The sequence below is a fragment of the Paralichthys olivaceus genome, chromosome 22, assembly GCF_024713975.1.
Source record: "Paralichthys olivaceus isolate ysfri-2021 chromosome 22, ASM2471397v2, whole genome shotgun sequence".
Lineage (NCBI taxonomy): Eukaryota > Metazoa > Chordata > Actinopteri > Pleuronectiformes > Paralichthyidae > Paralichthys > Paralichthys olivaceus.
In genome coordinates, this window is record NC_091114.1 from 8,838,246 (window position 1) to 8,863,624 (window position 25,379).

Below are 25,379 nucleotides of genomic sequence, written 5' to 3' on the forward strand. Positions count from 1 at the left end.
CCCAGAAAACGAACAGATGCACTGGGAGAGCCGTAACAAAGTAGAAGCTCTGGATATGTGTTGGAGAAACACTCTGAAAAGAGTGCTGCAGTTTTGAAGAAGTAAAACTCAAATACAAAATAAAGTTTGCGGAGATTTTATGTTTTTTCAGCTTATCAAAACATTATGCAAAACCTTTTTTGTTGGGTTTTCACTTGTTACTTGGGTGCAGAGTTTTCACTTGTCAAAGCCTTTTTGTCAGTTTTTGAATATGGCATATTTGTCCCACAATGAATTATGGTTAAGGTAAGGGACAAGGTTTTTGGTAGGCTGTCCAAAATGAATGGAAGTAAATGTAAACTCCTGATTTTAGGCTTTTCTGACCCACTTTTGACGGCTGTTTAAGGGTTAAGACTTGTTTTAGGGTTAGGGTTAGAGTTAGGTTTGGGTTGGAAAAAGGATTAGGGTTAGGGATTTGTTGTGATGGTTAAGGTTAAAGCAGTATGCCAATGAGTGTCCTTACTAGGATGGAAGTACAAGCATCCATTCATTCATTCATTTTTATTCATTCTGAAGATGTGAACCAAAAAATAAGACAAATTATACAAACCAGTGAAGAAATAATAAACTGAAAAAATATTATCTATAAACAGTGATGAGGGTAAAAATAATCAAACACTTCATTTAATATTTGAAAAGGAGTGAGAACTTGTTTAATCGCAGACCTTCTCCATAAATCATAAATTAATAATTACCTTATACTTAACCTGCTTCCTCTCTATATATATAATCTATGTTGATCACCTGTTTATAATGTACAAACAATATATCAGAATCGGGTTTTATTGCCAAGCAGGTTTACACATACATGGGATTTGCAGTGGTGTGCAAGTACAAATGTAAAATATAACAAAAATGAAATATAAAAAAATACTATAAGTATGCAATATACATAATAAAGCTGTGTTGTTGTTTGGTGTGTACATCATCATCAGACCGCCCTGCCTCCTCCTCCTCCTCCCGACACCACTGCTGCACCGTACCCGCAGCGCAGCCTCTGACTTCCGCAGACAGCACCATGTGCAGGAGTCGGTAGGATCGACGTCTTTTCCCCTTGTCGCCACTTCACCCGGGCGGAGAATTTACCGTCAATCGCAGCTTTCGACTCATTTTCTAAAAGGATAATAACGATGAGGTAAGACTTTCCGGTCGCCATTTCCCCGGTGTGTTAACGGTTCCTCTTAGGGGAAACTGCGTGAGAGAATTAGCCGCTTCTCCCGCGTTGTGGACGGGGGCAGGATGTCCGAGCGGCAACGTTTGGAAAGTCGACCCGTAGAAAGAGGTCCTCTCGCGGCTCTGTAGCGTGTTAGCTTAGCCTGTTTGGTGTCGTTGCCCCGCTGCCAACTAGCCGAGCTAACCCCTCCACAAGTCAAGCTAGCAAGTTAGCACTGACGGATGAGAGGACGGTCCGCCGTTTATGGTGGCTAGCTAATGTGGCTAACGTAGCAAACAGTTAGCCAGCCACCGGCCTGGTTTGCACGTGGCTACATGCTAGCCGGGAGAGCTGCTTCCCAGCCTAGCGCACATGTTATGATGCTAAATCAACACAGCAGTGTGTGCATTTGTCACGATATGTGTTGTTGTCACAATAAAGGAGGATGTGCACATTGGGGCTGCAGGCAGGGCTGTGCTAGGCTAATGTTAGCCGCGTAGCATAAATGAAATGCCCTGTCAGTCAGGTGTCAGTGTCACGGCTCGTGTTTAAGCCCCAAATCGGCGGCATGCGTTTTAAATGCGGGTAGTATGGGATCATGAAGGGGCTGTAGTGTCTGTACACGGCCTATTGTAGTGGGCTGACACCGATAGTACAAGCTCAGGATCACTGTTTCCGCTTTGACCTTATTAGAGAGAGAAGTAATAATGAATTTGCCCTTGGAATAAATAAACACTATATTGTGTCACTTTGGATTCAGCATCGCAGAAAATAGCATCATCCAAACACGCTTTAGCTCATTCCTCCATCACTGAATCTTATATTTTATCATTTGCCAGATAGACAGGTCTTTTTGAAGTGGAATATGCATTGTTAGACAAATGAATCAGAGCTTCAGCTATCAAATGCATTCTCACCCTTCCATGTACCATTTCTTACAATTTGGCCCACATGTAGCCAGCTTCACTGTAAAAACAATATTTGAGGAAACCTTTAAAGGCAGCACTTCTGGAATAGGTCAAATAAATTGCTATGCAGTGTGGTCAATTTGTTTATTCATGACAACTGCATGCTTTACTTGATTAGGCGGTGCTTTTGACCACTGTGGATGAGGGATAATATTTGTGCTCTGTCCCTATTCTGTTTTGGTTGAATCTCCTGTTGTGTTTTCACTGGACCATTCCAAGGCCAAAATCTATGTATATGTGTGTGCACGCATGCATCCATGTTACACCCAGTTGGAGTTCTGTGCTGTGGTGAGTTCAGTTAGTTTTTGTAGTAGTGCTTCACCAAATCTTAACTGCATGCATCTCCCCTCTCACAGGCGTGGCTACGACAGAGACCGCGATGATCGGTCAAAAGAGAGGGCCCGTGACCGAGACCGGGAGCGGGAGCGAGACCGTGACCGAGACAGGGACGTGAAGTCATCTGGGGTGCACAACAACCCGACTGCATATAGTGGAGGCTACCTTAAGCCAAACCCCATACAGCAGCAAATCAACCCTTTCACCAACCTGCCCCACACGCCACGATACTATGAGATCCTCAAGAAGCGACTGCAGCTGCCTGTCTGGGATTACAGACAGAAATTCAATGAAATCATGATGCAGAACCAGTCTTTTGTGCTGGTGGGAGAGACGGGCTCTGGAAAGACCACACAGGTACAGAGGCAGAATGTTCAGCAATCCAAGAACTTAGTTGTCTGCAGTTGCCCCTACAGATACACTTTAAATGCGACTTGACTAAGAATGTGTCAAATAAAATCAAAATTTGAAATTATGTGATAAAATTGGTGTAATAATAAAATAAAAAACAGGGTGCAGTGAGCAGATGATGCATTTTAAATAGGTTCTCTGTGGAGTTGACTCCCAGTATGTGGTTATTAGATTTCTTTTTATTTAAGTTCGTGAAAGAGCTTGATTGTGTGTTTTTAAAATTTGTAAGAGAGAAGATTAAAGTAAATCACTGATTGAGCCTTGAGGTCCTCCTGAGGGGAATGTAAACCATCAATGAAGTTGCACAATCTTTGCAGTGTGTTTTGCCTCGATGCCTTGATCTGTTTTCTCTAAAGTTATGAATTCCACAGACATACAATGTTTAGTAGAGGGGGCTTGATTTATGGATCTCTTTTGACATATTGGATTTCTGTTCATTTAAAACAGCAGTACGTTTTTAAAAATAAAAAAACTGTGTTCAGTTATTTTTTAAATGCAGCTTAGTCTTTGCCATGTACAAATTAGGTTGTACACAAATATAAATTGAGATCACATTGTTAAAAAATGAATTGTGCAGCCCTGTTCAGTATTCTACCAAACATGGTGTTTATGGTCATCTCTTTTAAATACTTAAACAAGATTGAAATACTGTATGTGAAATGTTTATGTCTTCCAAACCTGTCATTCTGATTTTTTTCCCTTCTGATGAAGTGTTATTCAAAGACAGTTATTCCAGGACAAAAATTAACTTTGTGAGAGTTGAAGTAAGGATTCCTACTTTTATGCTTCTCTTAACAAGCCACTTTATTATGAAGCTCAAATATTGAGCATTCAGTGAAATCATAACAGGTACAGTTTTTTTCGCTTTGCAGGACATTGCAGAGTAGCAATGCACTTCCAAGCTGTATCACTATATAATAGTTTATTATTTGCTTATTAATTTCAAGAGTTCAACATGTTCACTGTCTTCCAGATCCCCCAGTGGTGTGTGGAAATGGTGCGCTCCATGCAGGGTCCAAAGAGAGCGGTGGCCTGCACCCAACCCCGGCGGGTGGCAGCCATGAGTGTCGCTCAGAGGGTGGCCGATGAGATGGATGTCATGCTGGGCCAAGAGGTTGGCTATTCCATCAGGTTTGAGGACTGCAGCTCTGCCAAGACTGTACTCAAGTAAGAAAGCCCATTTTAAAAACATTCATGATGGGAAGTAAAGTGTAATGTATTTGACCACCTAGAAAGTCTCTCTAGTGGAATGTTCTGCTAATTGGTTTAGTTTTAAACAGGGTCTTGTCCAGATAATGTAATTGTGCGCGGTGATAAAGTTTTTTGGATCTGTTGTTTTTCTCCCAGGTATATGACAGATGGAATGTTGCTGCGGGAAGCCATGAACGATCCCCTGCTGGAGCGCTACGGTGTCATCATCCTGGACGAGGCCCACGAACGCACATTAGCGACAGATATCCTCATGGGGGTTCTTAAGGAGGTGGTCCGCCAGAGGCCTGACCTCAAGGTAAATCTTCTTTCTTTTATGGCCTTAATTTAGAATGTGGTTGTAAGTGGATTGTATTGACTTTCAATTTTCAGTTAATTTGACTATTTGTTCATTTACTTTCATTTTTTTTCTCAAGCAAAGATATTTGTATTCGTCCAGTGTCATGTTTGACTTGTTCTAGAAACATCACCGCACCCACTCACTCGCTGTGAATTTTCCTGCGGTTTATTCCAACATTTTTCCAGGCATTACTAAGTGGCCAGCAGCAAATGTTCTGGAAAAATTCCAGAGCAACTGAATTGGACGCTTGTGTTCTCTCATACAGAAACTCTGGAAAATGTCCTGACTGCAAGCAGCTTTGGTGTTGAAAGTACTCTTGACAGACATCTGATTTGTTTCCCGAAATTTCCTACTTAATGCTTAAAATACATTTAAAGTTCTGCATATTACTCCCTCGTGGGATGAGTGTTTATGTCCCTCTTTTGTTGCTCCCTCCTTTTGTTCACAATTTTCCTGACAGTGTCCCCATGTCTGACAGCTCTGTATGTATTGAGGAAAGACAAATGTTGGCGTTAGATTCAGAAATGCACATCTATTCTGCACCGCAGCACGAGCGGAGATTGCTCCCAGAGTCGGCCCCATTTTAAGCCAATCAACCAAGGGGAAGAACAGCAATGTGTCTGTGTGGATGGGAGCGTACAGGCAGGCAGAAGTTTTATAGGCGGCGTGTGCCAGAAATAATTCTCATACAGCAGATGGATAATGACTAGTTGTGTGTCAGTGTGGAATCAAAGGTTAGATTGTTGTTCGCGGACTGTTAAATGAGGTCTAGGTTATTGGGAATGATCATCCACCCACACCCCTCTATCTCCTTCATCCCCATCCCCTACCAAATTTGAAAGTTTAATTTGCCTTGATTAAGAGCAATTATGATGTCTCGCAGAGCGTAAAGTGAAATGCAGAGACGCTGGCCCCTGAAAATGTTTGAGATTGAAAATGGGAGACGTGTTTCCCATCAGAATCCTAATGCGCTTTATCTAATGGCTCTGGAGAGAACATTGTGTACCCAATATCAGGAACAAGGTCTGTCATGGCTCGGTGTAGGTCAGTGACTACACAGAGCGCCAAGTCACAAGTCACTGACTTGGAGTGTAATGTCCACTTCTGCACTACAGCACCATCTTGGGTTTGTGCCAGTGCGCTCACCTTAAATTTTTATTCAGAGCGTTATCCTCTTCATCTATCCTGTATGTGTTTGCACTGTTATCCACTTAGCCTGTGTCCTCATCCACAATCACCATCAAGCCATATTTAGTGTTAACTCATTCTTCACTTGAGTGCTCCCTCCCTTAATTGCCACAGTCATTTACACTCTGCTGTCTTTGCTTTTATTTTAATCTTTTCTTTCACCTCCTTTATGACGACATAGTCTCTTAACAAACGTCTTTCTCTTCCCTCTCTGCCCAGGTCATTGTCATGAGCGCCACGCTCGACGCCGGCAAGTTCCAGGTGTACTTCGACAGTTGCCCGCTGCTGACCATCCCTGGACGCACCCACCCCGTTGAGATTTTCTACACACCGGAACCAGAACGCGACTACCTGGAGGCGGCCATCCGGACTGTGATCCAGATCCACATGTGTGAGGTGGATGAAGGGGACCTTCTGCTTTTCCTCACTGGACAAGAGGTACAAGTCCACATGTTCTTGATGATGTTTTTTTATAATGGATTCATGGAGTTTGCTCTGGATTTGTGGTGGCTTGAAACAGGAAATATTTTTGTTGGTGCTGAAGTTTCTATATTTATATGTAATTATCATTCAATATTTGTAGGCCTGCAGGTAATGATTGTTTTCAGATGGTTATTTATATATATGGTCTTTTTATCATTGAGGCGTTGACTGTGCCCATCAGAATGTTCACAATTCACTATATGTAAAACAAGTAAATGTTTTGTATTTATGCCTCATACACTTACACAAATGAGCAATAATCAAAATTGTTCTCACTTGATTTTATTCTGCATAACTAATCTATTAATCAGCCACTCGTTTCAGCTCTAGATTCATTCATTATTGTGTCTTTTTCTGTCCCAACAAACTTGTTGAAAAACTGTTTACATCCCCAAAGTTAAGAGACTTCAAATTAATCTAATTACGTAGATGAGTTACCTCCCATACACTTTGACACTTACACTCTACACAGGAAACTATTAATCCTCAGACTTATAGATGTTAATGGATGCGACTGTACCTGTTTGGGAAACCACAAGGATTTGCAGCGGGAAGGCGAAAAAAAAGAAAAAGATGAGTGACCCACATTTTGGCCTTCCCACAAATCTCTGAAATTAAGTCATTTATTATTTTCCCTCTCTCTCTGCAAATGTTGTCCACTGACATGTAATGGAGGGCTGGGTTCATGCCCAAAATGATGAATTTGGTTACAGCTGGGTGGACAAACACGCACACACAGAAAGAGCACCGACAAATGTTTCAATCTCCCGAACATTTGACAAGAGAAGATTGTCAGAGCCAACAGCGCCTATGCTACTGTGATTATTCTCTCACTACTCTGACAAAACGGTTTAAGAGAACATGTGACAAGTTGTGGTTGAAAAGTAGAATATAACTTGTGTGAACAAAATCCAAATATTTAAGTGACACGTTGGACTTTGTTTCAGTATTTCCACTTTAGTGACTTATGGTCATTGACTATAAATAAAGATGGAGGACTCCTACTTTCCAGAAATTAAGCCAAAATATCCAGCATGGGAGCATGCAAGGTCCCGCCTACACATGCCCTCGACCAATTGTGGGCCAGTCTCAGCTGACGGTTGTGCTCTGCTGACTTTTTTAGCATCAAATAACCTATTACTTTTGGGGAGCAGTCTTGCCGGCTGTCTTTATATACAATCTATGTTCGTAACTTTGTGACTTTCCCAATTAAACTGTGACGGTATGTTTATTAGCAGTAATTATTTGTCACTCCACAGCAGCTCGAATGTTGCAGTACATCTATGTCAGTTTTCATTTGTCAGAGCGTGATCAATATGCAGCTTGTTATGAAGGGGATGAAGTCATTAGAGGGCATGGTGTTTGAAGTGGTCTCCTTTGAGGGCTGGTAATTGATTTTAGATTTAGAGGTATCCCAGCTGCTCGGATGGCCTGAAACACTTATCGTCACTCTTGTGAATGTGTAGAAAAGTTTGGGATATTCACAGCCAATGCGAGACATTTTTTTATTTTTTTTTTATTTTTTTATCTTTTTGCTGTTAGATGTAATTTGTTGAGTTATATTCCAAGCAACTCCCCCTCCTGCCCAACACTGTGTCTAGCTGAAGCATTACTGAGAGCACTCCCACGGCGAGTTCATTATCACCCGGTCCTAATTGGGTTAAAGAAGTTAATGTGTGGTGGGTCTGGCAGAGATGGGTGTTCAAAGGGTGCTGCAGCACGCCCCTCGAGCGCTTCTTAACCTCTTCAGTCTCCCAGCGATGTTGATGCGGACTAATGATTGTGAGGAAGATCCCTGGCAAAGCCACATACTCTCTTCATCTGACCGTTTAATTTAGAACAGGCCAACAAAAAATGCACAGTATTGGGTTCTCCTGTTCCGCAGTTTTTCTCTGAGATATGCTTCCACAAACAAATAGAGCTGAAGCACCAACTTCAAACAAGGAAGTCGAAACATATCACAGCTGTTGAGCTAAGATAAGTCCTAATATTTAAGCTTCCCCCACAGCAGCTAACATCAAAACATGGGGATTGGCAGGGGGGTTGTTTGCTAGTCAAGAGGAGTTCCTAAATGTGTCGGTTATTATCTTGGCTGTAGATTGTTGCTTCTGGGGGTCGTAGGGAGAGCTGGCGGACAGGTTTCCAACACTGGCCAACTGCCCCGATGTGTGCATACACACATTTTACACACAAACACAACCACACACACACTCTGTCTTCATGTCCCTGAGGGACAGACAGCCAGCTTGCTTCCAGCGCTTTGGCAAAGAGGTCCATTTTTTTTCTCCATGGCAGCTGCTGCATCCAGAGGCTTGATAGGCTATTAATACCCAGGATAATTTTACCAATCCATTCAGATTTACTGTTTCCCACTTGTCAGTGTGTTGATTAAGAGGCACATGGCCATCAGCAGGGTTTGGCTTAATGCAATGAACAAGGGGACAAACGGGGCTAATAACACTCTTTCAGACCAGAAGGAAAACAGGAAACATCACCCGGTGTTATCTCATGTCAAGGCGAGTGTTACTGGCTTCACACAGTAGTACGAACCTATTAGTTTCAACTGGGCTTTAACTAATTTATGCACAGTATGATTCAGAAAAGGAAGCGACAATGTCAAAGACGTTTTACAGGCAAAATATAAAATAACAAGATAACACAAGCTGTGATGCTTTTTATCTGTCCACTTGAGAGAGTGAGAATTGTGGGAATCCGAGATCCGGTTCATCAGTGTTTTCACTGTGACGCTTGAAAGAGCCGCTGCATTGTTCCCATGGGCCTGCAGGTGGTGCAACAGTATAAGCTTTATTGTGACACACATAGTAACTGCTGCTTTATGAGGATTAAATGATTGTTGCTAGGAAAACAAAGACAATTGTCCTGAACAGCGGAAGTTGCTTTTAAATGAAAAGCGTTTTTACGATGTTCTGGCCCATTAAAAATGTGTGTATGTCTAAAGAGGTAGGTAAAATAAAACACTTATTGAAGTGATACAGTTTTGCCTGTGGAATATCTGAATGTATTTAGTACATCTACTATAGTTTACTAATAGGCCTTGAGACAATAGGCCCTAACCCAGTGTTCACTCATCATGCTTTCTTATTCCTGGTGTTACCCGGGTCCTCTGTCTGTCTGCCAGCCCACCGGCTCTAGAACGTTCAGCTTCACTAAACTGATCTGCCATGATTTGCCGCTGGTTATGCATCAGTGCTGCAGTCTCATCTCACATTCCCTTCTACAATACTGCACTGTGGAATAATGAACCCTGTTTGAGTCTGTCTCTGTGTGTGTGTGTCTGTGTGTGTCTGCCTGTGTAGCGTGCACGTCCATGTTTTTTGTGATTGCTGCATTTGACAACAGAGCCACAGGGAGCTCTGCATACTGCAGTCCAGGTTTAATTTCCTCTGTCAGATGGAGCGATAGTTAGAACAAATGTACTGTAGCAGGGAACCACGGTTTCCCCGGCTGCCTCCTCTTCGCCCTCCTGAATCATCCACGCTCACCGCCATTGTTTCTCCAGGTTTTTTCCAGAACCTGTTTGGTTTTGCTGCTTGCATACACGAATGATGCCACGATTAAGTGCTGCGCTCTGTCTTTCAGGAAATTGATGAAGCCTGCAAACGAATCAAGAGAGAAGTTGACGACCTGGGGCCTGAAGTTGGCGATATCAAAATCATCCCGTTGTACTCCACTCTGCCTCCGCAGCAACAGCAGAGGATCTTCGAGCCACCCCCACCCAATAAACCAAACGGTGCAATCGGAAGGAAGGTATAACTGCCTTGTTGCTATAAAAACACTCAGAGGGGGAGGTTGAGAAAGGGAGTTTGAGGGAGAGGGTAAGTGAAAGAGAAATTGAGTGAGGTTGATGTAGGAAGAACAGATGGAGAATAAGGTGGCTAGAAGAAGAGAGCTGGAAGGTAGGGACTGAAACTTTTTTTCCCTTTCTCAGCTTTAGTGCAGAACTGACTCACACAACATATGCTGCTTTTGTCAGCATGCAATTCTCTGCTCTAAATTATAACTGGGGTTTTACTCACGCCCTCTGAGCCTGAGGAAAGTATTGCATTCTCAGTCATTTTTATCTTTCCACTACATTTGCAAAGGCCCCGCTGCTGCTCAGAGAGGAGGCCTAAGACCTTTCGCTGTCAGATTTGTCCAAGGTGATCTGAGCTGACCAAAAACAGGACTTTTCTGGCTGTAGGATCTCAGAGGACTGGAAGGTCCTCTTATTGATACAGACACAAAACATTTCCTCTCTTTTGTGTGACAGTTTCTATTCAGATGGGCTCATCACCAAGAGTCGCAACACCACCTGCGCTGGCACACTGTTGGCCAGGGATCTGACAGAGTATCAGAATACCATCACTGCCAGTGAATGAGCAAACATTCACTCCAGCATCTGATCAGGGACGGTGTTGATGAATGACTCATTGCTACAACCCCTCTAATTGAGGCAGATCAGGCCGACACATGAGCAGGGAAAATATTTATGGCCTGTCAAAGTTATGATACTTTAAAAGCCTAAACATTTAAAAATATTATTTGACTTTAAAAACAGTTACTTTTGGTTTCACACTGTAATTTAAGCAGCGTGCTGAAGACTTCTATGACTTGCGTACTTCCTGTCTTTATCACCTACGTGCGGTACGTCTACCTTGACCTGACATTAATTGGTTTGTAGCTTAGCATGCGTCTGATGTCTGCTTTTTGTCAGTTCTGCAATTGTATTGTAAACGAAAGAACCGGTTCACTTTCTTAATTTTGTTCTCCCTTTACAAACTTGTTTTTTATAGTTTCAACTCTTCAGTCTTGCTGTTTGAGTCAACATTGGTTGTGTAGTGCAGATTTGAGACGCTCAGCATTCTTTGTGGTGATATTACCCAGTGTTGGTTTGTAAAGATCTTTTTTCAAAGTCAAATGTCATCCACAGTATTTGCTACTCTGCTGAGCAGGAAACCCGGCCATGGTGTATTACTTCTTTACTAAATTCTCCTAAATTCGACTTCAGGATGTAAACAGAAGGTAGTGATTCCACTGTGACCCCTCAACTCTTAACCCAGCCACTGCTTTTAATTCCACACCCTGTTTTCCTCAAGACACATTTGACAGGCCTTTGTTGAATTGGTCGAGGTCGCATCTAAAGTTGCCGCGCTTGAAGTAAATGTGCTTCTCCTCCATATCTGACTGAGCGACTCATCAAGTGAAAAATGCAGAGATGTCATTCAAGCCAGCCCAAGAGGAAGGAGCGAAAAAGAATTAATGTTCGTCATGTCTGCAGCTACGCATGCTAACGACTGCATTAGGCACCCCTCAATTAACATAAAGCACTCGCTCGTCATTGCTCCATTTCTCCAGGAAAGCCACCGATCTTCCATTTTTGAACAGTTTAATCATTTGGAGCCAAGGCAGCAATTGACTAATTACAAACAAAGACTATAATCTCACTTTGCTTTGCAGCATCTCAAAGATTGTCTCCAACAAATGTGCTGTGATGAGTGTTAGGTTTGTTTTTAGCATTGTCACGTTTGGAATAGTCCCTCAAATGTCACTTTTAATTCCTCCTTATATCCATTTCAATGAGCCCTGAATGTGGGTGTGACAACGCAGCTCGAGGCACGTTCTCCTTTCCCCAGTTGGGGGGAGGCTTTATTTGTCAACAGGGCTGTGTCTCCCAGCAAGGTACATGAAAGATCGCCCATGTTAGCCATAGTACTTGCTCTCCTGCAGGTAATAACCCAGAAATAACATGCAGAGATGATGCTGTAATGATATTACTGATGAAGAAGCCAGGATTATCCAGTGCAGCAACAGACTGGAAGGAGCCAGTCTGCCTTCAGTATAATGGCCCTAGGCTGGATAATCCTTCAGAATCAATGCAGCCAATGAGGCCACCCATATGATCATGAAATGTGAGAGGGTGTCATGTGTGGCATCTGCTGGAGCACTGACTGTATCCCAGCACACAGGGCAGCGCAGCCTCACCTATTCCATTTTTTTAACCAGACTTTGAAGCATTCCATGCCTTTCATTCCTTGCTGGGACGCTGGCATGTAGTGTCTGTCATGAGACACTGTCTGATGGCCTGGTCCGTCTTTGTTTGGCCAGCCAATTTATTTTCAGACTTCCACAGTGTGGCGAATTGCCTTCACAATGATGTGACGCCTCTATATCTTTGGGCTTGTGGTGGTGCTTTCACACTGCAGGTACTTAACAACCTCTAACCTGGAGCTTTGCGCTGAGCTTTTAGGAACTTTATGACTTTTTTGTACCTGGTTGTTTTTTGCTTTTTGGATATTGTGCAATTAAAAAATGTCCAACATAGCAAATGAACTGAAAAAAAACCTGATAACCCCCAACAGTCCTTTTAAATTCAATCGAGTGGCTCCACTGTAAATTGAATCCCAAAAGAGGCAGCACACGGGCTGGGTGTAGCCCAAAGAGCACACACACAATACACAGGACTCGACTATGGGGTCGTCACAGCACCAAAATGTAATGGGTTCTTCCCGGAACCCATACCACATCCCTTCAACAAGTTTCTTGGAAATTAGTGCCGTAGTTTGTGTGTAATCTTGTTCACAAACAAATCAAGCAACAAACAGACGGACGGGTGAAAACATAACCTTCTTTGCCGAGGTTATAACCTCTACATCCGTTCACCAGATACCTGTCTGATCAGTTTCATATGGAGATGCTCACTGCCTCCTCTTCTTTCGTCTGTATGAATACTAAGGGGAATAAGTCTTTGGGCAGGTGAATTACTTGAGGTCAAGGGCTGAATGAGGGTGAAGAAAGTCCCTCCTTGGCATTAATAACTAAACAGTCGGGCATTCTGCAGCTGGTGAAGAATCTTCACTTAAAAGGTGGGATTTAAAAGTCTCTACGGCTCACAGCTTGAAGGCAGCTGAAGAGGCACAGCCACAAAGAAAGTGTGTCAAGTGTGCAAAATTGGTTCTGTGGACCTGCATCAGCAAAGACTACAGAGGACTGTTTGGTTTTGTGCTGGGCATTTTATTATGCAGACTACCAAGAAAGCAGACTGGCTACCACCAAAATGAGTGCTTAGGTCAGCCCGCAGCTTGTTCCTGTCCTGGTGGATGTTGAGTGATTGAGCAAGGAAAAGAGTTTTCAAGTGTTGAAAGCAGTTTTTTTTGCTTTTTCACAAACACCCACTTCCACATTGAGCTGTGACACTGGAGTGGCAGTTGCCGGTAGAGTGGGCTATGACCCGGCTGCCACACTCTGAAGTGCTATGATGAATCTAAAGGATTTCTCTGTCCAGTCGGCTCCCAGTGTTATATAAGGAGAACTCACCCTAGCGGCGGTCATGGTTCGCGTGAGAGCAGCTGCAAATCTGTCTCCCCCATCCTCTCCCCTCTTCCCTCCTCTCCCCTGTTTGTGTATATGCTGACAGCTAGAGACCCATAGGGTGATGTGAGTCATTTGATTTTTTTTTTTTTTTAGCTCCAATTCCGCTGTCATTTCTCATAGACAGTCTTGCTATAGGGGATAATTGTAATAGAAAAAGATCTGAGACTGAGAGATGGTGCAGGTTCACAGTTTCCCCCATCCGTCTTATTTTCAGAAACCAAGCAGCTTTTCCTCTGCGCAGTATTTCTCTGCACACAGACAGTTAACAATGACATCTGCCCTGATGCTTAAATCAACTCCCACACCACGCTGGCACGCGACGGGTCCAATAAACCATCTGTATCATCACTACCCTTTTACGTTCCCCAGTTTTCAGATGATCAGAACTGCGTTAGCATTTGTTTCTTTGTTTGGTTGTTGTTTTATTTTTAAGGTTTCCTTATGCCCAACACAGTAAGCATATTTTGCACAACCTGCCTGTCTTGCTTGTTGAAGCTTGAATTGACTGACATCATTAGGTTGTTGTGATATAATGCTGCTTTAACTAACCAGTTTTGCTTTTCATCACACTGACGTGAAAGTACTGAAGCTGGACTTTTGTAGTTTTACTGTGGGCTATACCGTAGCTTATTTGTCAAGATGTTACATGTTGGCAAACAACCAGAATGTATGTACACGTCAGGGCTGTGGCAGCTACAAAGAGACGAGACAAGAGCTGTAACTGGTCACCTTGTGTTTTCCTGCTAGTCTCTGATGCCAGTGGGGATTGTTGCGACTGAAGAAGTTGAAGACAGACTCGGATGTCAAACACTCATCTGTCAAATCCAGCTCCACTGCAAATTGAAATGCTGCACTCTGTCCCATGAGTTAAAAAAAGTATTGAAACTATTTCTGGATATAATTCCAGCTCTGTATGCCAAGCACGATGTTGCCCAATGTGAGAAAGTGAATGTAAGCAGCTCTTGCTCAATTAAAGTTTATTTGTACAGAGTCAAATCACAACATACAAGTTCAGGACCTTACAATATTATAGAGAAACTCTATAGTTCTTACAATGAGCAAACCCTTTGTGACTGTGGAGAGGGAAAAAACAACTGTTTTAATTGGGAGGAACCTCAACTGGACTGGTCAGGATGAGAGGAGAGAAATTAGGGAGGAGAGCTCATATATATCTACCCTGTTATGTATCTGGTTGGGGACTAAGTAAAAGTATAGATCCAGTTTTAAATTTGCTGGACTATGTGTGCAGTTTTCATGTTCTGATATTTCTGTGCCACATTGGGCAACTAGAATAGCCCAACAGTTTCCTTAAATTCAATCAATATGCAAACAAGTGTACACACATTCATGAATTATTGCCTCGTAAATTGGGGAAAACGTCAGAAAACCCAAAGTTAAAAAATTTGCTTCACCTCTCTGCCTCAAAATGTAATCGGTTCTTTCTTGGCCTATGTTCCAACCTTCCATGAACTGCGTAATCTGACTGAAAATCAGACAGGCATGGGCAAAAACCTAATCTTTTTAGCAGAGGTAACGAAGGAGTGTTGGTATAAAACAAGTCACTGTTGAATCTCAAAAGCTCCGACACAACTTAGAGCAAATCTGCTACGATGAAGACTTTTTTTGTGTTCAAGTACAAATGCAAACTAATGCAAACTGCAATGCTGCTTTCCTCTGGTGATACTTGAAGCACAGCTTTGACAGAGCCAGCCTTGCGTAGCACACAGTGAGAGCAAATCAGCGACAATGGGCTATGCACAGTTGTTGCGTCTGCAGATACCAGTGTTCCAAATTTCGAGACATGTGCAGTGTTCACATGAGAGAAATACAGTAGCCGTGATTTAGGGGAGAGAAGATGCTCACAGGAAAGCAGTAACCACCGTTGAGCCTGCAACGTGTTAAAAAGCTGGAACCATTACATCAACTATTTCCTGCAATATAAAAAAAAAAAGAACTCCACAAAGAGCTTTCCAAGTGAGGGAAGCTGACACCTCAACAAAAGCAGCAACGTGCTGAGGACAGTCATGCAGAAACTCCAACTGCATGCACACATAACACAAAGGACAGAGGTAATGCATTTGGATGGGGCACTGAGCACCTCGCCGGCTCTCCACAAATTCGCTGAAAGCACATTGAACCTGATTGCAGAAACTGTTGTTGTACTGCCCTGTTGGGTTACATTAGACAATGTGTGTAGAGAGCATCACAGAGGCTCCTTCCTCCCAACTCACATCAGGGAATACATTTCAGGTTGCAGCAAAGTGTTACAACTGCACTTGTCGGCCTCTTTTCCTCTTCATTTGAAAGAATTATTTCTTATTTCCAGTTTTAATTCTGCACTTTGTTTTACAATGTTTCACAGATGCAAACCAGACATCTTTGATGTGTACAAGTTGTTGAGTTGTCTGCTTTTAAATACTTGCATGTTGCCAAATAACTGTTGACCGTGCATACCAGTGTGTTCCTCCAAACCCCCCCCTACGTCAGATCATGTCCTCACCTGCGTGTTCTCATTTCCACAGGTCGTCGTGTCAACAAACATCGCAGAGACGTCCCTTACCATCGACGGCGTGGTGTTTGTAATTGATCCCGGATTTGCCAAGCAAAAGGTTAGCTTTCCCCCCATCTTCTCCCCCCCTCACCCCCCACACACCATCTTCTCCCACCACCCTTTATCTGCAGTGATCATCTGCGTCTGTTGCCTGAGAATCCCCAGATAAACACAGCAGTGCACACCTGACAGTGGCAAAAGATGGAAAAGCCAGTTATTTATTCCTCTGACATTTCACCAGCCTGGAGCCAAGTCCTACACATGGCGTAAAAAAGAGACGATTTATGCACTGTAGTGAATTGTGTGGATGTGTTGTACATTTTTAGTTAGCTGCTGGTATTGCAGCACATTGTGGGTGTTAGTATGTTTAACCACCCATTTAGCTTTATATCTATCCCTGAAAAAATAAATTCTATCCGTCTGAAATATGATTCGTCTTTTTTCTTTTCCCGTCAGGTGTATAACCCAAGAATCCGAGTCGAGTCGCTTTTGGTGACAGCCGTCAGCAAGGCCTCAGCTCAGCAGAGGGCAGGTCGTGCGGGAAGGACGTGCCCAGGAAAGTGTTTCCGCCTTTACACTGAGAAAGCCTACAAGACAGAAATGCAGGTAAGCAACAAGATAGTTTAGGGGGAAAAAAAACTAAATACCATGAGGTGTAAACAAGCGTATGATTGTCATATCTCACAATCTTCAATGCCACAAGCACTTTGTATCCCCCTGGAGCTGCCCTCAAGCTGGTAAAGCTCTCTGTTATGTAGTACTTGCAATTCCACAAGTCCCAGTTTAGCTGAGTTCTATTTCCAAGAGCTCATTGCTAAACCACAGCCTCCCCACTCTGCCTCATAACCATACTAACAAATCCGCCACCTTGTGACAAATGATGTGCGGACGCCCAGTTCTCCTCTTTAACAGGGTAATTCTTTCACATCATGCTGAGGGGCAAATGGAATTTTAAAAAATAAGTTTAATAGCCCTTCAAACGCTGTAGACTCCCAGGTTGACATATGAGCGACACATGAGGAGATAACAAGTGCGCTGACTTATACATTTTAAATGGACTCAGGTTTTTTTCCTTGTTCCTCTTACCCGGCGCAGGACAACACCTATCCAGAGATCCTGAGGTCGAACCTGGGCTCTGTGGTGCTGCAGCTGAAGAAACTGGGTATTGATGACCTGGTGCACTTTGACTTCATGGACCCACCAGGTTAGTGTGAAAAAAACAGTTCTTCTTCAGCTCAGAAAGACATGTTTCTGTTCATTAATGCTCAAAGCTCTCCGTTGTTTTATGTAACATTCAGCTCCACAGAAAAGTATAAAGCTTTGCATGGTAAAACCAAGAGCGGGACGATATGGCCAAAAAACCTCCTATGCATTTACATTGTGTAATCAATTCTCTATGTCATAATGTTGGCAGTGGGGTCCATCACTACTGACTATTTGTTCCCTGGATTCAAACTGCCTTCACACAGGAGGGGAAATGCAGATATCTGTATTTTATTTTGGAAAAGCACTTGTGCTGAGTATCCTGTTTCAGACAGGGTCCTTGTGTGTGTGGAGTTTGCATGTTCTCCTTGTGTCTGGGTGGGTTTCCTCCGGGTACTCCGGCTTCCTCCCAACGACGTGTTAGATCGATGGACTTGTGCTAAGAAATGTAGTTGCAGTTATTATTGGCAGACTTTTAAAGAAATTTATAAATAGAGTTTGAATGCACCGTAAACAGACACAAGTTGCTCCTCTGTTGTATTTCTGAAAGCATAGTTGCTAAATGAATGTTTTATGTTGTGTCAAACTATACTTTCTTTCCCCAAAGCAACCATGACTATAATCAGAAGCATTATTACATCATGATAAAATAAAATTGAGATCTTGATCTATGGCTCCATTTGAATCAAAACAAATGCAGTTGCTATGAAATCGAGCAGCATTTCGTTGAAGTGTGGTTCTGATGTGCGGTATCAAATCCGGGTCAGCTGTGTCTCCTGGGAGCTCGGTAGCGTAAATGAAGTGATCTTGGCAGATAGCAAGTAGTGAATGTTGAGATTTGTGGATAAGAACTCTGGTAGACATCTCAGTAGAATCTTGCAGTTTTTATGAGAGAGTGAAAAAGGTAGTGATGTCCCGGCAGCCTCTGTTTGTATTTCTTATTTCTTGTAAATAAGAATTACTCTGGTTCTCTGCCAGAATACAGACAGCGTCTCGCTGTGGAGCCAAGTTCTGGCATTCTTCAGTAGAGTGTGTGTTCGTACATCTTCCCAAGGAGACCACCCCCTCCTTTCCCTACCCCCCCGCTTCTCACCATAATATAGTTTTCATCTCACCTCTGAGATTAAACCCATCTCTCCCCGTCCACTGTGGCAAACGCCATTTTGAGAATGAAATTGGTTACATCAATAGCAGCGCTATCACCTTGGCTATTGCCTTCCCTTTATATTCCTCCAGTGAAACGTGACTGACCTCCACCACCACCCCCACAATTCTCACAAAACGTACGGGTAAGCTCCGGCATATAGGATTGGCCTTGTCTGCCGAGTCTAACTGGGAACAGTGGGGTGAAGGCAAAGGGGAGGATTACCTTTTTATTTATTTGATCCATTCATGGAGAAAGGTTCCTCCTAACTAGCTCCTGAGCACGCTGGAGGCTGGAGCTAGTTGAGTGCAGCGAATGATGTCTGCTTTGTCTCAGTGATTTCTGTGAGAGCTCCTGGACAGGCACTTCATGATATCTAGTTACAGTGGATCAATTTTGATACCCTGTGTCAAAGGCCCCCCTCAGAGTAAATGCACAGGTCAAAGGAGCGTCGCTGGAGAGTCGACACATCAGAGATGAAACAATAGAGTTTGAAGGGTTTTTCAGTATGTTTTCTATCCTAAATGGGTGGATGAGAGGTTCTTTAACTGTCACAATCAAAAATCCTTTGTCTGAAGTCACATTGTTTTATAATCCTCGGCCAATATCCATTTTATACAGTTGAAATTTCATCTAATCTGAAATTGATTTGAGATATTGTTCCTTTGATGGTTCACCCTAAATGCCGGTGTTATTTTCTCCCCATTCGAGCTTGTCCATAATGTTAATGGATCCTTGATTTTCCTTTTTACTGTGAAACGCTCAAGTGTGTTGTGCATTTTTCTCTTTACCCACCTTGCTCCTCGCTCACTAAACATGGGAGCTACGGCGTGAGCGACGCCGTGAGCCAGCCAACCAAATGGAAAATCCAAAAGAAATCAGTAGCGATTTACACAGGGACTTGGCTGGGTGGGATTCATTTGCCTCATGACATTTCCAAAGAAGTACCTTTCAAAGCCAATGTGGTTTAATGTACCTTTAGCCTTTCGTCTCATTGATCTGGCCCTTGGTTAATATATCGGATTCTTGTGTGTTGAGGCAGTCAATACTTACTTTCTGATGAGCCGCATTGTGTATAGATTGAATTTCCACACTGCTTCATCATGCTAGCAGTACTTGGAAATCAGATTTACACTTTTTGTGCAGCCCCTGCTCAGGCCATTGGTGTGGTAAGTAATGTAGCCAGCACTCACTTTGTGTTTTTTGTGTTTTAAGAGCTTTGATGCCCCAAATCAATATTTGTTAATCATAAAAAAATGCCTCCCTGCTGTTTGAAATTGAATTTTTTTGTGAGCACTTGGGAGAAATGAAAGTGAACGAGCACCACAGCCAGAGCTTGAAGCTAATTTTCAGTTAACATGCAACTGGTCATTAGGCTTCAGCTCTCGGGAGCCAAAGGTCAATAATTGCATCTGGAGGAAAAATCTTTTAACCAAACGGTGGAAGCCTTTTGTGTTGAAGCATTAAGTAGAAAGTTCTCCTGTAATTGCATTAGTTGTTAAGGATTGCCTGAGCGGAGGATGAAAAATGAGCTCTGCCATGTTTACTTCTCCACTAAGTTGCTGTCTAGCGTAACTCTGGCCGTCACACACACGGAGAGCCTTCTCATTTTGATTCACCTCATGCACCCCGCCACAAAACCTGCAAACAAGCCTGCCATTGTTTGAGTGGCTGTATCTTTTTTTAACTCGCATTTGTCTTCCATTAAAGGTCCAAGTACAAGCAGATGATGGAACTCTATTGTTGTCACAGTTCTTTTTTTCTTGGGCTGCCTCTTTTCTCAAATAGTATTTGGTTTTATCATGGTTGCAAAAACAGCTGAACCACATGTCATAGAATCACATTTTAACTCTTATCTCCTGGCTTAAAGGAAATTAGTTTAAAAGTAAAAAAGAAAAAAAAAAGTTTGCTTGAAGGTAAAAAAAAAAATAATAATAGCATTAATTGCAATTTAATTAATTGTGAGGACACGACAAGACAATGAGGCAGGATTTCTTAGATTCTCAACCAGATAAATATTATGTTCGAGACACATTTTTTGCGAGTTCCAGTTGCATGTTGTACGTTTTTTGATTAATCTGCAGATTGTTTTCTTGATTAGTTTATTGGGAAAATTGTCCGTTTAATTAAGAGGATTTAATTCGATCAATAATCAAATTTTTTTTAAAGTTATTACATTTGAGAAGGTAAGAATCTGAGAAAGGCTGGCTGCATTTCTACTTCAACTAATTAAGTGTTTTTGGAAAAAAGTCAGATTGATGTTTTTAGAGCAGATGCGGTCCTTCATCTAAGTATCAATCAATCCTGTGTGTACCTTATAGTTCTTCTGCAGAGTTGCTCTAATGAAAGAAGTTTTGACTGTTTTAGAAATGTTCATTATCTCTGTGTGTTTTGCCCATGGGCTTGGAACCATTTTTTTGTAATGGCCTGTCTTCGCCCATTCTGTCTCCTCAAGCCCCAGAGACCCTGATGCGAGCCCTGGAGTTGCTGAACTACTTGGCAGCGCTCAACAACGATGGCGACCTGACTGAGTTGGGCTCCATGATGGCAGAGTTCCCCCTGGACCCCCAGCTGGCCAAGATGGTCATCGCCAGCTGTGAATTCAACTGTTCGAATGAGATCCTCTCCATCACTGCCATGTTGTCAGGTAATGCTTGGGGCCGGCCTGCTGTGTGGGTCTGAGCTGCTACTCTTTCCATTTCCTGTTCTCATGGACCGTGCCTCAGAAATGACCAATGAGCTTAGAGGACAACACGTATTTTATTAACTATTTTAGACATATATCTAACAGTGAAGTGTTTTTAGGTATTGTTGAACATACTGTACGCTCTCATTTAAATACTACATACAGTTGACTTTATCTGTATGAGCAATCCCAACCCCTGAAGTGTTGATCTACGTAGAATATGTGTCCTACTGAACTTAACTACAAGGCAAGCAGAGGATGAAGTCAGTGATGTCAGCTATTACTTGTGAGGAAGGGGGGAAAATACATGTCTGGACAAAATGTATAGGTGTAGCTGGAGCAGCACCAGCATACTCCTGCAGTAATTGTGCTTCAGGCTTTTCAAAGCAGAATGCTGCTCATTGAGATGAATCTTGAAGCCTTTGAAGGGAGCGCGAGGGTCTTTGAGAGTGGGGAAATGGATTTAAGTAGGTGTGCGTGGCGTGCACTTAAAGCAGGTGTTTCAGGATGGCAGGTTTTTGCTGAGTTCATTAGAGTAAGCAGCAAAAGTACACCTGAGGACGATGCCGCCACAGCAGCCAGCCGCGAGGCTCGATAAAAAGGGGTTTTTCCTATTAAAGCTGTAATCAAGCAGCTTTGACGTTAAGCAATTCAGAGCAAGTTCGCAAGAGGGGAGAGGGCAAAGTCCTCTGGGTAAATTACACAGCTCTATTTTTGTTTTGCTTCAGTATCAGGTGTGTAAGACAGGGGGCTTGTTTGCCATATCTGGTATAAAAATGCATCAGGATGGAGAAACCGATCCTCCTCCCCTCCTCTTTGACCCTCCTCCTTTCCCTCTCCACCATAAACACTTGGCGAGTACAGTGTGCCCTGTGAAGTGCTCTGTGCCTCTCTTCAGCTGAGGCCTTGTTCCTCTCTGTGGGATTTGCTTAACTTATCCCTATGGGCGGCTGTGTTGCGGCCTATACCAACCTTGTTTAGTCCCACAGTGCTTCGTCCGACCCACGGAGGCTAAGAAGCTGGCCGACGAGTCAAAGATGCGCTTCGCCCACATCGACGGAGACCACATGACGCAACTCAACGTCTACCATGCCTTCAAACAAAGTGAGTGGCTTGTTCGCGCACTCACTTTTAGCCAATTACGATTCATGTTGCCAAATTTGCCTAATCTGACCCTTTTCTCAAACAGACCACGACTCCACTCAGTGGTGCTATGAGAACTTTGTCAACTACCGCTCGCTGATGTCGGCAGACAACGTACGGCAGCAGTTGTCCAGGATCATGGACCGCTTCAATCTGCCGCGACGGAGCACTGAGTTCAACAGCAGAGACTACTACATCAACATCCGCCGAGCGCTGGTCACTGGCTTCTTCATGCAGGTCAGTCACATTAAGAGGGCTGTTTTTTTTTTATGGGCTGTTTGCTTGGCCTGTGGCAATGCTGGTTACAGCTTTATTTTTTTATTTCTGGAAAAAGTGACCTGGAGTAATTGAGCCGTGGCAAGAAAAGACCCACTGCAGGTCTCAGTCCACAGAAACTTGAAGCTGCTGCACAAAGAACTCTTAACCGGTTTATTCAAAGTTCAGTGAAGTCGTCTCAGAACGCCTGAACTGGAGAATCAGTTGTTGTCGTGAGTGCGCTGTTGCTGCTGGTACAGGGCTGGTCACCTGTTTATTCAAGGTCTATTAATATTGAACATATTTAGTGTCCAAATTGCACCAAATTCGAGATGAACGCCAAAAAATATCTTCATAACTCCCGAATTAATGTGCTAATTATGACACATTGTAGACAAATGTCTGATGGGTTTAATGATGAAGAGAGGACATTATATATCCAAAATCCTATTCAACAGCATAACCCAGGAGCAACAGGGGGAGATAGTGACGATAGTTCTGACTGGTAGGCCGAGGAGAGCAATCACCAGGCAGCAATTCTAGTTGTTTTGTTGTTGTTTGTGATTTAAGTACATGCAGTCATTTTCCACCGCTAACCTGATGCTCATTGAAGTTTGCACTTGTTGAGTTTGATCATTTGAAAAACAAGTGTTTTCGTGCAAAACATTTGTACTCACTGCAGCGGAGATGTTTATTGTAATAGGCGCATGCACACACACACACACACACACGCACACACACACACACACACACAGCTGCTTTGTCTTAAACACATAACAAGAAATCATGTCAATTTGTGCCTCCCTTAAGGAAACAAATGGCATTTTGCGAGGAGCCATTTTCAAGGCTACCTGAAACAAGCAACCTGACAAGTTGAATTATGGTGTTAATATTTAAATATTTGTCAACATTAACCTTTATCTCGGAGACAAATTTGCGGTTCATGTTAGAGCTTTCACAGCATTTGAGTTCATGTCTTTGTTTGGAAAGGTCTTTATTGAGACTGATTGCCTTGGTTAATCACAACAGCCACTGCAGCTTCACCAAGTATCTGCAAAGTAGAGGAAAAAAAGCCAGGGCCTGGTTACAAACAGGTTTGTCTTCTGTGTCATTTAACTTTTCCTTTTTTAAATCAGTGTGTTATTAATTTACACAGGTTAAAATAGGTCCAGAGTAGCTACAATAAATAGATCAAGCACCAGAAAGGCAGTGTTTGTGGGCATTTAGTTTTTCCCTCTCTGTCAGGGATCCTGTAACGACCCTCTTCTCTTCCTATGCTGTAAACAGATCGCTCACCTGGAGCGCACTGGCCATTACCTCACGGTGAAGGACAACCAAGTCGTTCAGCTGCACCCCTCCACCGTGCTGGACCACAAGCCCGAGTGGGTGCTCTACAATGAGTTTGTGCTCACCACCAAGAATTACATCCGCACGTGCACAGACATCAAACCAGAGTGGTAAGATTCAGTTGTAGCTGCATGTTTGAAGAAGTCGGCATGTTTTAAAGATAATTATCACATTTATCTAAATGTAACGTGCAAAGCATTTCATTCAAGTCCATTATTTTGTGAAAATTTAAATTATTAAAATTTAGACCCTCCACATTAAAAACGGAATCATTTCTAATTGTATATTTCTATTTAGTTTTTAATCATATGGACATTTAATTATGTGTGTTGGCAACGTATAGTATAGTACAAGAAAACTGGAAAATAATTGTATTTAAGAGTCTGGACTCAAAGACAGTTCAAATATTTCTGCGACAAATCATTGATCACCAAAATGATTGTCAATCAATTCTGTTTGTCAGTTTGTTGGGTAATCAGTGAATTGTTTGAGCTGAACAAGCACAACTGATTTAAGTCTAATAAACAAAAGAAGCCAGTCTAAACCCTTCAGGCTCATATGCAGCACACACCCTCAGTAAAAAGTGTTTGTGCGACATGTTTCTCTTCCCCCTCGTGGGGGAATTGACCTCGTGCAGTCAGATTTGTTGTGTGAATATGGAAGGAGCTCTCTCCCACAGGTAAATGCTGAAGACAATATTTGGGACTAACATTTACTTCCTTCCTTTCCTTCCTAGGTTGGTGAAAATTGCCCCGCAGTACTACGAGATGAGCAACTTCCCCCAGTGTGAAGCAAAGAGACAGTTGGAGCGAATCGTTGCAAAACTCTCATCCAAGGAATACTCTCAGTACTAAGAGGGTTTGCATGTGCATCCTCAGTATCTGTGCGAAGTCAAATCTGAACTCTTGAGCGTCGTGTCTTTTTTTCTCTTATGTCCACCAACAATCTCATCCTGAAGTCTATTTTTGTCTCACTGTGTTTAATGTATTTTCATAATGATTGATGAATTATGAACAGTTGCTTTCTCCGGCCGACATGTGTCTTTGTCTTCGGAGCAAAGAGCATAAAGCACTATTGAGAATGGACTGTGGAACCGGTTATCAGGAATTCTTTATGAATCATCATAGTAAGTCAATTTCAACATTCCTCTTAAAGGCATCAGTGATAAGGAATTCCACCTCGGAATTCTTGCTTGTTCTTTTGCATCTACTGCTCAAAACAGCATTTCGTCCATTTAGACAAGCTTTTGATCAAATGTAATTTATACTGTATTTTGATGCAGGCATAATGTAATGTCCTCTTGTCACGGTGGAAGGGGCACATTTCCAGTCAACTTAATAAAAACGACTTTGTAGTAAAATATTTTTTCCAGCGTCAGCATGTAAATAACACAATAATCTACGCATAAACTTTTCACTTAACCCTTATCCACACACACACACATGCAGTGTGAGCGATCACGTTTTGACCTGCCAAATCCAGCTTGTTTCCTAGCTCTTCAGGGAAGTTAAATCTTCTTACTGGGATATTGATAGCTTCAGAAACAGTCGGA

General features: G+C 42.7%; 1 protein-coding gene across 1 annotated transcript; it reads left to right on the forward strand.

Annotated features, from left to right (window-relative positions):
* Window positions 1–982: 982 nt before the first annotated feature.
* On the forward strand, window positions 983–25,187 carry LOC109634901 (ATP-dependent RNA helicase DHX15-like). Its single transcript, XM_020095713.2, has 14 exons — window positions 983–1,174; window positions 2,517–2,853; window positions 3,881–4,074; window positions 4,255–4,414; window positions 5,864–6,082; window positions 9,728–9,895; window positions 16,021–16,107; window positions 16,506–16,655; window positions 17,145–17,253; window positions 20,852–21,043; window positions 22,064–22,186; window positions 22,272–22,462; window positions 23,768–23,937; window positions 24,564–25,187. The coding sequence occupies exons 1-14, from the start codon at window positions 1,170–1,172 to the stop codon at window positions 24,679–24,681; spliced, it is 2,223 nt and encodes a 740-aa protein (XP_019951272.2). The 5' UTR covers window positions 983–1,169; the 3' UTR covers window positions 24,682–25,187.
* Window positions 25,188–25,379: the final 192 nt, after the last annotated feature.

Bases quoted from the DNA above. Each gene is read 5' to 3' on its own strand.
- LOC109634901 (XM_020095713.2), top strand. The intron at 6,083-9,727 runs GTACAAGTCCAC...TCTGTCTTTCAG, and splicing joins TTTTCCTCACTGGACAAGAG to GAAATTGATGAAGCCTGCAA. The intron at 22,187-22,271 runs GTGAGTGGCTTG...TTTCTCAAACAG, and splicing joins CTACCATGCCTTCAAACAAA to ACCACGACTCCACTCAGTGG.